Source organism: Oryx dammah, unplaced genomic scaffold, assembly GCF_014754425.2.
Source record: "Oryx dammah isolate SB20612 unplaced genomic scaffold, SCBI_Odam_1.1 HiC_scaffold_29, whole genome shotgun sequence".
Lineage (NCBI taxonomy): Eukaryota > Metazoa > Chordata > Mammalia > Artiodactyla > Bovidae > Oryx > Oryx dammah.
In genome coordinates, this window is record NW_024070213.1 from 87,774,857 (window position 1) to 87,789,301 (window position 14,445).

The following is a 14,445-nucleotide window of genomic DNA, read 5'->3' on the forward strand; positions in this document are numbered from 1 at the left end:
GACTCTTTGCCACCCCATGGACTATAGCCCACCAGGCTCCTCTGTCCATGAGATTTTCCAGGCAAGGATACTGGAGTGGGTTGCTATTTCCTTCTCCAGGGGATCTTCCCAACCCAGGGATTGAACCCAGGTCTCCTGCACTGCAGGCAGATTCTTTACCAACTGAGCTACAAGGGAAGCCCTAGAGGGCTTCTTCAACAGTAAAATGGGGATAACAGTATTATTGCGTTGAATTGTTTAGATTAATTCACATATAATAGAATAGTGCCAGGCCTTTAATGTGAACGGGTTGCTGTTAATATGTTTACCATTACTGCTGCTTTTTTCCCCTTCTCTCCTTTTTTTTCTGCGAGTCATCGCCTTTTCAGTAGGGCCGGGCGTTTTTCAGAACACTTTGCCCAGTCTCGGCTTTTTATCAGATCTAGGTCTTGGGTTATGAGAAACTGCGGAGTTATTATGGTAACTCTGCAATGGGCCAGGGATAAAATGCGCCCGTAAAATTTTCCCACACCCCCGTGGCACAGAATGGTGCCTTCCTCTGATAGATTCCATCCCCCCTACCCCCATGTCAGATGATAGTACAGTCCAAACTGCGACTGCAAAAGGTAGTGCAAAAGTTGAGCGCGCCGAGGATTTTCTCTTCTCCCGGAAGCAATTGTTCTCTAGAGCCGGAAACAGTTGCTGTTTCAAGGGAGGTGGGACAGGGCGGGTCGGGGCGCAGCGGCTGACGGCGGGGGAGGAGCCGGGTCCGCTGCCGGGTGGAGGGGCCAGGCGAGTGTCCTTATCCTAGCGATTGGGGCTCGGGCCTGTAAGCCAGTTGGAGTCGCGTCGGCGAGGACGATTGGGCCGAGCGGAGGAAGACATGTTGCTCTTCGTGGAGGTGAGTGGACTTGGGAGCCTCATCGTGCTCTGAGGAGAGCTGGAGTGTGGAGGCGCCGGCCGGTCCCAGCGCCATGTGACTTTCCAGGCCGTACGCGGCGCGGAGCCGGCAGACAGGCTGACACAGCACCTGGGCCGTGCAGGCCCGCGGCTCCGCGCTGCGCGCTCGCCGCACTTCAGGAGGCTCTGAGGGGGGCGAGTGCCTTGGTTGGGGAGAACCGGAGGTGGAGAATCGAGGCTTGTCTGGTGCGGCGTGAGGATCGGAGGAAGGGGAAAGCGTCCCATATGGACCTCCTGAAGGAGGCGAGCTGGGGGTGGGGGGGCTGAGGGCGGAGTCTGGGGAGAGAAGGGTAATCAGGTGGGCGCGTTCCGGGTGAAGCGAGGCCTCGCGCGGCCCTCTGGGAGCAGGCGAGCAACATGTGGGGCCGCCGAGGGAGGAAGGTGAAATTCCGTCTAAGTGTTTGGAAAAGAAAGTTGAAAGCCTGTTTCTAGCAGCCCCCACCAAATTTTGTTTGGTCCCCATCCCTCGTCTCTGGAACGTTCTGTGGGTGGAAAGCGAGTTACTGTGAACGGAGGAGAAAGCCTGTAGGATTTGGAAGCCTTGAAAGGCACCGCTTTGACCTTTTGTAAAAGTTAACTCAGGCAGCGACTCCGTGATGAGGGACCGGTTTTATGAACGGATAAGAGCCTTTTACAGGAAAAATTCCAAGAACGAGCGAAACCTAGTTTGGGCAAAACTGTTTTTTTTTTTTTTGTATTGTTATTTAACAATTTGTTGTTCAGTCGCAAAGTCGTCTCCGACTTTTTGCGACCCTATGGACTGCAGCACTTTTATTACTTTAACCGGAACATCTGTTGTTGGCCTATTTTAGTTTTAAAGGTAGTGGATACCTGTTTTACATAAATACAAGGTTCGATTTCTCTTATTTCTTTCTCTTGTGTGCAGTGAGCATCAGCTGACTGCCTGGCTAATGGTTTGAGTAGATTCCAGATCGTATTGTTCTTGCATTGTGAAAACGTCAAACCAGCAAAGCTGCAACTTCGCAACTTGGCACTTGTTAACTATGCCCATAAAAAGAATCTTTTCAATGAGAGAAGGAATTTACAGGTTGTATAATGGGTCGGGAACTAGGGCCAGTCTACGGCGGGTTTCTTTCAGACGAAGGGAGGAATCTTAGTCCGTAATATTCCGACATAAATACGTGCTTCTACGGTTTTTTTTTTTAAATCGACTGTGTAGCTGATAATTGGATTTTAAAGAGGCAGCTACCTTTTAGAATATTTCAACATTGATAATAAACATTCACTGGAACATTCCAAGTACCTCATGAAGAGATTTTAAGTTATTGAGTCTGTTTTGTTTTTCTAATCCTCACTGATTTCCTTGGGCAGAATAAGAAATCAGATATGATTTTAAACAGCGCCAGTTTGTATTAGGAATGTTACGCCAAACAAATGCTGCGGGTTTTAAGTGAATGTGTTTTACTCGGCAAAAGACTGTGAAGTTTCAGTTATATCAAGATGAATTCCTAAACAAACCTTTGAGTTCAAAATTGATTGCTTTGGCTTTGTTAAAACGTGAACCTTAATAATAGCTCCATTTATTGACAGCTTAAGCTGAACCTCTCATTTCTAAAACAACATTGCAGTGTTCTACAGATGAGAAAACTGAGGTGAGAGGTTAAATAACTTAGTAAACCTAAAATAGTGGAGTTGGGATTTAGATACAGGTCATTCTGATGCCAGATCATGACTCTCAATGTTATGTATAACTCATATTTCCTTAATCCTTTTCTTTGTAAATCAGTATTTGGCTTTTAGTTTTTTGTCGTTGTTTCGTTTTTTTGTTTGTTTGTTTGTTTTTACATATGAGTTTTCCTGAAAATTAACAATGGCAGTAAATATTTGGGTCTAATTACATGGTGTTAAAATCAGTAAAATATAACACACTGGCCTTTTGGCATTTTGTTAACTAATATTCAGTCCGTGTAACCTCATGATTTAGGAATTATTCTAAATGAGGGAACTAAAGCGCCGAAGTTTGATGTCCAAGGTCATTCAGGTGTAAATAATGTGAGGACTAAAGTCTGAAGTCTGACTTCTAGAGCGCAAGTCACTGATTCCAAAACTTATTTTTACGCTTACTTTCCAGTGACCCGAGGGTTCCTAATCTGGGTCCCTAAACATAGAACTTGGGTTGAGGGGAAAACAATAATTACCTATTTATTTTCACTAGCTACTAATTGAAATCTAGGATTGAAAAGAATTAAAAATTATTGACATTTCAAATGGATGCACTGAGAGAAATGTTTTCACTTCATATTACAATTTTTGCAGATATGAAATATTTATGTGTATTGCTCCTTGTTAAATGTAAGAAAGTCTTGTTTAATTTATTAGTGAAGAAGCACATTTATTACTAAAGTAGGCATTTTAAAATAGTTTGGTAACTATATTTTGTGGTTCTGCATATTTCATATACTTAAAAATATTCTGAGAAGAGATTAATAGGTTAATTGGACTACTGAAAGGTCCAAGGAGATTAATAACCACTTGACTACAAACTAAGTTGCTTTGAATAGGAGTTCTCTAATATAGGATCGATGAGTCCTCTGCAGTTGTGTTCAAAATCTTTTATTTGCATGCATTTTTCTGGAGAGACCCCAGCTTAATTATTTTATAATTGGAATCAGTGGGATACAGGATATTAATGATAATACTATAATAATAGTGGTGTACACATAAATTGTGCTTACTGTGTGTCAGGCCTCTTAAGTCTTGCTGCATGTATACATTCATATACATCAACTCAAAACTACCTGTGAGGTAGGTAGCATTATTTTCTCCCTTTTGGAGATAAACTGAGTCACGGAAAATTAAAGAAACTTGCCCAAGATCATGCAGCTAGTGAGTTTTATTGAAGCTGGAGTTAGAACTCTGAATTGGAGTATGTGGTGTGCTGTGCTTAGTTGCTCAGTCATGTCCAACTCTGCGATGCTATGAACTGTAGCCTGACAGGCTCCTCTGTCCATAGGGATTCTCCAAGCAAGAATACTGGAGTGGGTTGCCGTGTTGCCGTGGCCTCTTCAAATTGCAGTTTACTGCAGTAGAAATCTATAGGCAGACAAGGAATCCTATTTTAAACAATACTTAAGATGTAACTTTTTAAAAAGTTGATCTTGCAGACAAAGGGCTATACAGACTTCAGTAGTTTATTGTTTTTATCTCACGTCTGTTCTGAGGTAGACACATAGAGCGTCTGTCTTTGGGTAGAGGTAAAAACTTTGTGGATAATATACCAAAGTGTCAAACGTGCTCCAACATGCTGCTGCTGCTAAGTCGCTTCAGTCGTGTCCGACTCTGTGCCACCCCATAGACGGCAGCCCATCAGACTCCCCTGTCCCTGGGATTCTTCAGGCAAGAACACTAGAGTGGGTTGCCATTTCCTTCTCCAGTGCATGAAAGTGAAAAGTGAAAGTGAAGCCTCTCAGTCGTGTCTGACTCTCGGCGACCCCATGGGCTGTAGCCCACCAGGCTCCTCTGTCCATGGGGTTTTCCAGGCAAGAGTACTGGAATGGGGTGCCATTGCCTTCTCCGGTGCTCCAGCATACTTGGTTACAAAAATTCTGAAAGTTTGAAACCGCAGTGTGCAGTGTTCTTCTGGTGATTATTGAGTTATTTAATTTTTGAGCACTGAGGATACAGTTTGCAGTTATTTTCATATTTTTATGGTTTGCTAACGTTTTATTCACTTTTCAGATCATTTCTCCCCTCCAATATTTCCAGCCAGTTATGTCTGCTCTAGTTGTTTGGCAATGTTTTAATTGGATTTCTGTCTCTGTTTGAGTTTTTCCCGAAAAATGAATACTCAAAGATGTTTAATACTCTCACATAATTAAAAAAAAATAATTTTAATTATGGAAAGTACACATAAAATGTATCATCTTCACCATTTTTAATATACAGTTCAGTAGTATTAAGTACTTACAAGTGTTTACATTGTTGTGCAACCACTACCACCATCCCTATCCAGAAGCTTCATCTTGCAAGACTGAAACTCTGTACACATTAAGCAGTAAATCCTTGTTCTCCCTTCCCCCAGATCTTACACAATTTTAAAAAGTATTTTATTTATTTATTTCTGCATCTTCATTGCTATGCAGGCTTTCTGTAGTTGTGATGAGTGGGGGCTACTCTCTAGTAGCGGTGCGTGGACTTTCATTGTGGTGTTTTCTCCTGTTGAGCATGGACTGTAGCACTCACAGTCTCAGTAGTTGTGGTGCACCAGCTTAGTTGCTCCGCAGCACGTGGAATCTTCTGCACCAGTGATTGAGCCTGTGTCCCCTGTATTGGCAGGCAGATTCTTAACCACTGGACCACCAGGGGATGTCCCTTTCACATTTTAAAAATAACTTATCTGACTTGTAAATTTTTCTGCTTTTTTAGGTGATAACATTTTAAGTTTTAGATTAGCCTTAGAATCTGAAATGTGACATATTTGCCTTAATAGTAAAAATTGCTATTAATTTTGTATTGCAGTAATTATGAATAGTTTTGTGTCTTTTACCCTCAGGGCAATACTTTTTCCCCAATAGCTTAAATAGGTTTGTATTTATAAAAAGTTACTAGATATAACCGACTGAAAATGCTTTTTCAAAAATGACTGAAAAAAAGAAAATGTCTACACAAATTGTGAACTTATTGCCAGGAAGTAATAAATAAGTAAATGGCTGAGAAGTTTTTGAACAATTTGATTTTGGAATATTTATTGGAAAATTCTGGATGCAGAATTTTAAAATGGATAGATATTTTCAAAGAAATACTTTCAGATGTAATGGATTGAAAATGAAGTAGAAATTATTTTCTATTTTCATAGCGTGAAAAGTGGAATAGCATGCTCAGAAGTGAATATAAAGATGTAGAAGTGCCTCGAGGTGCTTCAAATTACATGTGAAAAACAGGAAATGAGAAATATTGGTATTCAACTATTTTCTATCCAGTTGGATTTGTTCAGGCTGTCTCCCTGCTCCATATTACTTTCCAGCTGATGGAAATGATCCTAAGTACTAGACATGAATGTTTGAAATCTATAATTTTGGTCTTTGCATGTGTGTGCATGTGCTTAATTGCACACTTGTGTCTGACTCTTTGCGACCCCATGAACTGTAGCCCACTAGTTTCCTCTTGTCCATGGAATTCTTCAGGCAGGAATACTGGAGTGGGTTGCCATTTCCTCCTCCAGAGAATCATCTGACCCAGGGATCAAACCTGTGTCTCCTGCATTGACAGGCAGATTCTTTATCACTGCATCATACCTAGGAGCTTAAAAAAAATATTTTGACCCTGTGGTTAGAGATGGGGTCTGTGACTGTATTGCAGAGGAGCAGAAAGTAGAGGAAAGGAGAAACTAATGGAGCTGTCATTGTGAAGTCTTAAAAAAAGATTTTTTAATTTCCACTTCGAGTATTCTTAAGTGAAATGAAAAATGACTCTAGCTCTGGTAGTGCTTATAGCATTTTAATTTATCATTCCTATATTCTGCGTTTTGCTTAAGTTGTGTTTTCTTTAAAGTTCATTCTTGAGGGAGGTTTCCAGTTTCTGTTGTAAACTTCTGCACTATGATTTTTTGTAAGGGTTTTGGTTTGGAATCCTGGGATCAAATGTTAGCTATAACCTGAGGCAAGTGACAACTTTTTTTGAACAGCTTCCTATCTGTAGTTTGAGTGTGATTCTTCTGCTATTTAGGTTGTGTTGATGGTGTTTATGTGATACAGTAAACCTTGTTTGCAATACAGTCTAGGTAAAGTCTTGACAGACATTATCATTTGATCATCACAGCAAGTGTGTCATTATGTAAATTGTCCAGGATATGGCCTTCCAAATGACTGAAATTTTTACTTTCATATATTTGATATTTCTAGGAAATTTATTAACACTATGTGATAGTAGCACTGTTTATTGCAAAAACTGCTGTGTGATAGCACTGATTTAATGGAGTATTACTCAGCCATTAAAAAGAATACATTTGAATCAGTTCTGATGAGGTAGATGAAACTGGAGCCTATTATACAGAGTGAAGTAAGCCAGAAAGAAAAGCACCAATACAGTATACTAACACATATATATGGAATTTAGAAAGATGGTAATGATAACCCTGTATGCGAGGCAGCACAAGAGACACAGATGTAAAGAACAGTCTTTTGGACTCTGGGAGAGGGCGCAGGTGGGATGGTTTGGGAGAATGGCATTGAAACATGTATATTATCACATATGAAACGTATCACCAGTCCAGGTTCGATGCATGGTACAGGGTGCTCGGGGCTGGTGCACTGGGATGACCCAGAGGGATGGGATGGGGAAGGACATGGGAGGGGCTTCAGGATGGGGAACACATGTACACCCATGGCAGGTTCATATCAATGTATGGCAAAACCACTACAATATTGTAAAGTAATTAGCCTCCAATTAAAATAAATATTTTTATATTAAAAAAAGAGAGAGAGACATATATCTTTGAGTTCTACCTAATCCTAGGCTTGTTACTAATTTGCTCTGATTCTTGGTAAGGCAAAGCAGTTAATTACCTTGAAGTTTTTATACTTTGGTTATACTATTAATTTGGCAAAGGAAACTTTAAAAATGAAGATGAAGACTGCAGTCTGCTAAAATACAGACTCATTTATGTGCAGTATTTAAAGAAATAACAATTGATAAAGTGACTGCAGCCATGAAATTAAAAGATGCTTACTCCTTGGAAGAAAAGTTATGACCAAGCTAGATAGCATATTCAAAAGCAGAGACATTACTTTGCCGACTGAGTTCTGTCTAGTCAAGGCTATGGTTTTTCCAGTAGTCATGTATAGATGTGAGAGTTGGACTGTGAAGAAGGCTGAGCACCGAAGAATTGATGCTTTTGAACTGTGGTGTTGGAGAAGACTCTTGAGAGTCCCTTGGACTGCAAGGAGATCTAACCAGTCCATTCTGAAGGAGATCAGCCCTGGGATTTCTTTGGAAGGAATGATGCTAAAGCTGAAGCTCCAGTACTTTGGCCACCTCATGCGAAGAGTTGACTCATTGGAAAAGACTCTGATGCTCAGAGGGATTAGGGGCAGGAGGAGAAGGGGACGACAGAGGACGAGATGGCTGGATGGCATCACGGACTCGATGGACGTGAATCTGAGTGAACTCTGGGAGATGGTGATGGACAGGGAGGGCTGGCGTGCTGTGATTCATGGGGTTGCAAAGAGTCAGACACGACTGAGCAACTGAACTGAACTGAAAGTGCAAATTAGACACTTTATATTTGCTCTTTGGAAAAAAAATTTTGTCCAGTGTATAGTGTGTTTGTCACTCAGTTGTGTCCAACTCTCTGTGACCCTGTGGAGTGCAGCCCACCAGGCTCCTCTGTCCATGGAATTCTCCAGGCAAGAATACTGGATTGGGTTGCCATTCCCTTCTCCAGGGGATCTTCCTGACCCGGGGATTGAACTCCGGTCTCCTGCACTGCAGGCAGAGTATTTACCATCTGAGCCACCAGGGAAACCCTTCTAATGTGTAAGTGTAAGTAAATGTAAGGAAAAGAAATTTGAATATCACATACTCATGCTTCCTGTCTTGTCTATTGCCTTGTCAAGACATCTGAACCAATTTTTAGCTTAGAAAGTCTCTATATATTGATGACTGGCTCTAAATTAAAGACAGAGGAATACTTTAGGTGAATATTACTAGGAATATGGTATGAGCATAGGCAGAGAGCCAAGGATGTGGAATTAAGTTTTGTTTGGTTTATGTATTATTGAGGAAAGAGAAGAGTATCTTCTGTGTCAGGACGGAAAAGTCAGAAGTAATCCAGGGTTTATATACTGTAGAGTTAGGCAGTATTTTCATACCACTGGATACTACAAACTACAAAACAATTAAAATTGGCCATACCTCCCGTTTTGACCTGACCAATCATAGTGTACACCTGTTTTCTGGAACAGCTGTCCCATTTTATTCTCAAAAATGTCCTGGTTTGTATGATAATTGTTTTCAGAAGAGATTAGAGGCTCACTGTGTGCTTGTTGGCAAGTTTTCCCCCCATATCATTGAAAAGGCAAGATAGTGTACCAAGTTGGTATCAAAGTATTTGTTGTTGAAGGCATTGAGAATTACAGTAGAGCTAGCTAAGAGAAATAGGGTTATTCTATTTTTTTGAGTTGGAGGAAGGAAAAAAATAGGAGGGCAGTCTCTGAGTAATAATGATAAGATACAGTTATATGAAAGGTTGCATGAAAGAATGGTTAAGAACATGGACTCTGGGGCCAGGCTGCCTGCTCAGGTTAGACACCTTTCTAGTGGACCTTGTACAGGCTGTCTAACACATGTTTCTCAGTTTCCTTATCTGTAAATTCAGGATAATGTTAAAGTATGAGATGATAATATACTTCTTATCTATCTCAAAGAGTTGTTAAGAGGATTGACAGTCAATGTAAAGCACTTAGTGCCTGGTACACAATAAATATATGTGAGTTTTCTTTCACATATTACTTATGAAAGATAAGTCTCATTTCAGTTTCCATAACAAATGGTTTACTGACTTGACTGTACATACTAGAAATTAAAAGTTATGCTTTTTCATAAAGGATTATTTTGATATTTGAGTTTTGAGGGTTTTTTGAGCTCATTTGTATAATTAGCTGTTGGCTTTTTAAGATGACCAATTTGAAGTAAAATGACTTGGTATTTTGTTGTGGTTCAGTTGCTCAGTTGTGTTTGACTCTTTGCAAACCCATGGACTGCAGCACGCCAGGCTTCCCTGTCCTTCGCCATCTCTTGGAGCTTGCTCAAACTCATGTCCATTGAGTCGGTGATGCCATCCAATCATCTTGTCTTCTGTCATCTCTCCCTTCTCCTGCCTTCGATCTTTCCCAGCATCAGGGTCTTTTCTAGTGAGTCAGCTCTTCACATCAGGTAGCCAAAGTATTGGAGTTTCAGCTTCAGCATCAGTCCTTCCAATGAATATTCAGGACTGATTTCCTTTAGGATTGACCGGTTTGATCTGCTTGCAGTCCAAGGGCCTCTCAAGAGTCTTCTCCAGCCTCACAGTTCAAAAGCATCAGTTCTTTGGCACTCAGCCTTCTTTATAGTCCAACTCTCACATCCATACATGACTACTGGAAAAACCATAGCTTTGACTAGGGGGACCTTTGTTGGCAAAGTAATGTGTCTGCTTTATTTAATATGCTGTCTAGGTTGGTCATAGCTTTTCTTCCGAGGAGTAAGCGTCTTTTAATTTCATGGCTGCAGCCACCATCTGCAGTGATTTTGTAGTCCAAGAAAATAAAGTCTGTCACTGTTTCCATTGTTTCCCCATCTATTTGCCATAAAGTGATGGGACCAGATGCCATTATCTTCATTTTTTGAATGTTGAGTTTTAAGCCAGCTTTTTCACTCTCCTCTTTCACTTTCATCAAGAGGCTCTTTAGTTCCTCTTTGCTTTCTGCCATAAGAGTAGTGTCATCTGCCTAGCTGAGGTTATTGGTGTTTCCCCTAGCAGTCTTGATTCCAGGTTGTGCTTCATCCAGTCCAGCATTTCTCATGATGTACTCTGCATGTAAGTTATATAAGCAGAGTGACAGTGTACAGCCTTGACGTACTCCTTTCCCAATTTGGAACCAGTCCATTGTTCCATGTCTGGGTCTAACTTGCTTCGTGACCTGCATACAGGTTTCTCAGGAGGCAGGTAAGGTGGTCTAGTATTCCCATCTCTTGAAGAATTTTCCACAGTTTATGTGATCCACACAATCAAAGGCTTTAGTATAATCATCGAAGCAGAAGTAGATGTTTTTCTGGAATTCTCTTGCTTTTTCTATGATCCAGAGGGTGTTGGCAATTTGATCTTTGGTTTCTCTGCCTTTCATAAATCCAGCTGGAACATCTGGAAGTTTTTGGTTTACATACTGTTGAAGCCTTGCTTGGAGAATTTTGAGCATTACTTTGCTATCATGTGAGATGAGTGCAATTGTGTGGTAGTTTGAACATTCTTTGACATTGCCTTCTTTATTTTGATGACTATTTAAATGCTAAATACTTATCAATTGGGTTTCTAATCTTTAACAATAAAGTGGTACATTAATCTCAGTAGAACCTTCTGTAAGTAGTCTGTTTGATTATATATTAGAGCAGTCCATGACTCCAAAAATTAAGCTGGTAATCTATGGCAGCCTCATTTTTTTTTTTTTTAAAGCAATCATCATCTGTCATCTGACTGAAGTAGTGAGAATTTAGGGAACTTACCTTTTCCTCTGATAGTGGAGGACCAGCAGTTATCGCTTTATTGATGAATAAACTTAAGGTTTTTTTCTGGGTGTGGAATAAGTGAATCCTGATTTTTGACAACTTGGCATATGACTTAGGGTGGTCCAGTTCCCTTGCTGTTCAAAGTGTGAGCCTCAGCAAACTTCTTTACCCATGACTTGTTAGAATACAAACTCTCTGCCCTATCTCTGAACTGCTGAATCAGAATCTTCCTTTTTCTCAAGATCCCTAGATGATTCTTATATAAGCACTACAGTTTAAGAAACTCACATATAGCATATAAATTTTATTGTTGATCTCCTGTTCAGGGTGCTAGAGAAGAGTAAACCATAGGTGAGGTCACTGCCATTGTGGAGCTTGCAGACGAAATAATTCAAGTTAGGATAAGTGCTTTGTTATAAGGGGTAAATTTTATTGCACAGACTACCATTTTTCTTTTTTTTCTAACTGGAAGTTAGTTGTACCATGGCCCTAAGATAGAAATCATTGCAGAGCTCAATTGACTTCTGCCCTGAGTACTCTAGTTCTTATCTGGTAGTTCTTTTTCTGTATCCATTTCTTCTGTATTGTTACCCACTCTTAACTTGCCTTTGGGCCAGGGACTGTTTGACTTGGTAAGGAGATGTGCAATATTCCTTAAATAGTGTAACTGTTTGTCTTTAAGTTTTCTCTGAGGCACTATAGTATAGTGGCTAAGAGCTGCTGTAGTGTAGTGGTACTCTCCTGACAGCCTAGGTTCAAATTCTGGCTCTGTCTTTATTAGCTGTATAACGCTGGGTAGATTACAGTTAGGTAAAGTTTCTGTATCTGAAAAATGTAGATGATAAAATTTAATGTAGTTGTTACGAAGATGAATTCAGTGTTTGATAAATGGTAACTATCCTTGTGAGAAGGGTGAAAATTTCCCAGTTTTCATTTTTATTTTTTATAAAATGCCCTAAACTTATTCTAATAGGACTTTGAAGTTTCATGCTGGATGAAATGACAGGTGTTTGTTTTGTCTTTTTTTTTTTTTTTTGGTCACCTGTGCAGCTTGTAGGATCTCTGTTCCCTGATTAGCGATTGAACCCATCCGCCCAGCTGTGGAAGCACAGACTTGAAACTGCTGGAATTCTCTCTCTTTTTTGAAATGTACTTGTAGTTTTGTGGTCCTCTCAGTACTGGAGATGTAAAAATTAAACCTAGGTGATTGATCTGCCATGAGGCAAATAAGTTTAATCATTCTATTTACTTTATTTCTGTTTTTCAGCATTTGTAGGGTTAAGTGGCATGGGATTTCTGTTTCTGATAGTAAATAGGTAAGTAAAACAAATCTATGTTTTGACCAAACATATGTGGTCAAATCTGTGTATGACCACAGAGATGGGTTTGCCATATTTATGGTGATTTTTTTCCTAACTCTTGATTCTGTTAACCTTTAAAACTGCTCTCTTCTGACCGGAGGGTATCGTTTTGCCAAGAAATTGATGTTTTCCTTTTTCCTTTCATTTGTATCTTTCCCTAGATAGGAACTAGCATAAAATAGGTCAGTGATGAAGACTGCTTTTGGCTTATTCAGTAATAACATGTATTGCTTAGAAATAGAGGTGTTGATCTCTTAGTTTTACAAACTGACAATTTAAATATTTTTGTGGTGGTTTGTGAGTATGTGTGTGCTCATGTGCTACATATGTGTATGTTGACAGATAGTTTCAGCATGCACTTAGATAATTTACCTCCTTTAATAGATGTTTTATATAACCGTGTAGCCTCATGGGCTTATTTCTAGTTCTGTGGGAGAGGTAAGGACTTTTACGGAGTTCTTTGTTAAACCGTAGTCAAAAGATGAGTCAAAGGTGGTTATCTAGAATTTAAATGGAAAAATAAGTCTTTGTTCTTGTTAAACTGACTTGTCAGATTCATTATTGTGTCATTTTAAAGATTATTTGTTATAGAAAGACACATCAACTTGTTTTTTTGATGGACATTGTCAGTTTCCAAATTTTCTTTATGTTGAGTAATTCTGTAAAGAACATTCTTGGGTGTGAAGCTCTTAGACTAACATTTACTGTGGTAGCTCATATGTTTTAAAAGTTTTTCACATCAGTATTGACAGATTGCTTTACATAGGTGTTGCGGATTTTTTTTTTTTTTAAACTGTGATGCGTGACCTGTAGGATCCCCAACCAGGGATCATACCTGCACCCGTGCAGTGGAAGCACACAGTCCTAACCAGTGGGCCACCAGGGAATTCCCTAAAATTCACATATTGTGATTGATTATTCCCGCTTGCTTAGTGCATCTTCTGTGTTTGGCAGATCTTTTACTAGTTTTCAGTTAATAGTAACCTTCCAGACCTTTTCTGTTTTTACATACTAATATAGCTTATCTGTACAATGATTTTATGTGTTTGTTAATATAAATTTAAAAATACTTATTGTTTTGCAACTTGAATTTTTCCTGGAACAATATGCCTTGAAGCACTTTTCACATTGGTGTATGTAGACCTGCCTTTTTTTTTCTTGTAGTATTCTGTGTTATGAAATATATTGCGTTTTATTTAACCATTTGTCTAGAGATGGTCATTTAGGTGGTTTTTAGTCTTTGACTAATGGGATCATTGTTGCAATATACATTCTTGTATATGTCTTCTTGTATACATTAATGGCTTTTCGAGTGTAAAACTAGGCTGGTGAAAAATATAAATATGCCCAGGTGTACTGCTGTCTGTATGCCATAGGCCTCACACTTTGGTTATTCTTGACACCATTAGCAAGGGAGACATCAGATTTATGGGTAGTATATTGCTGAAAGGCATCTAGTTAATTATTTTGAGTGATTATTAAATGCTTAATGAACTAGTACATCTCATCAGTAAGTAGAAGGTAAGTTTTTAAAATCATAGTTCTCCAATATTGTGTATTTATTTATAAATAAGTATATATGGGACAATATATTAATATCTTGTATGTTAAATATTAGTCTTAATCTCTCTGTCATATTTGGGGTCTCCCAGTTCTTGAATAGCTTTCTATATTTGCAGAAATGCCTACATAATGAGTTAGGCCTCTCCAGTGAACGTACTAGTCAAAACTCAAATTCCAGGATTCCCTTATACCTAGATGGATGCAGGCATGTTACTAAGAGCTGCAAGTTAGACCACACCTACAGGTGTCTTCTACTTGAAAATATATATAGTGTGGGGAAATGAGGTTTCTATTCTTAACTTCCATTTTGTAGTCAGGAGTGGCAGTAGAGGTGGTCAGCGTTAAGTAGAGTTGATAGTTG

General features: G+C 39.4%; 1 protein-coding gene across 4 annotated transcripts in view; it reads left to right on the forward strand.

Annotated features, from left to right (window-relative positions):
* Positions 1-711: 711 nt before the first annotated feature.
* Positions 712-14,445, forward strand: part of LARP4 (La ribonucleoprotein 4) — a 70,013-nt gene continuing 56,279 nt past the window's right edge. For 3 of the 4 annotated variants that reach the window (XM_040234053.1, XM_040234052.1, XM_040234055.1), the window contains exon 1: positions 712-880. In XM_040234053.1, coding sequence (XP_040089987.1) covers positions 863-880 — 18 coding nt within the window. In that variant the 5' untranslated portion in view covers positions 712-862. Of the gene's footprint in view, positions 881-12,427; positions 12,477-14,445 lie in introns of all 4 variants that reach the window. The other variant, XM_040234054.1, reaches the window with a different exon arrangement.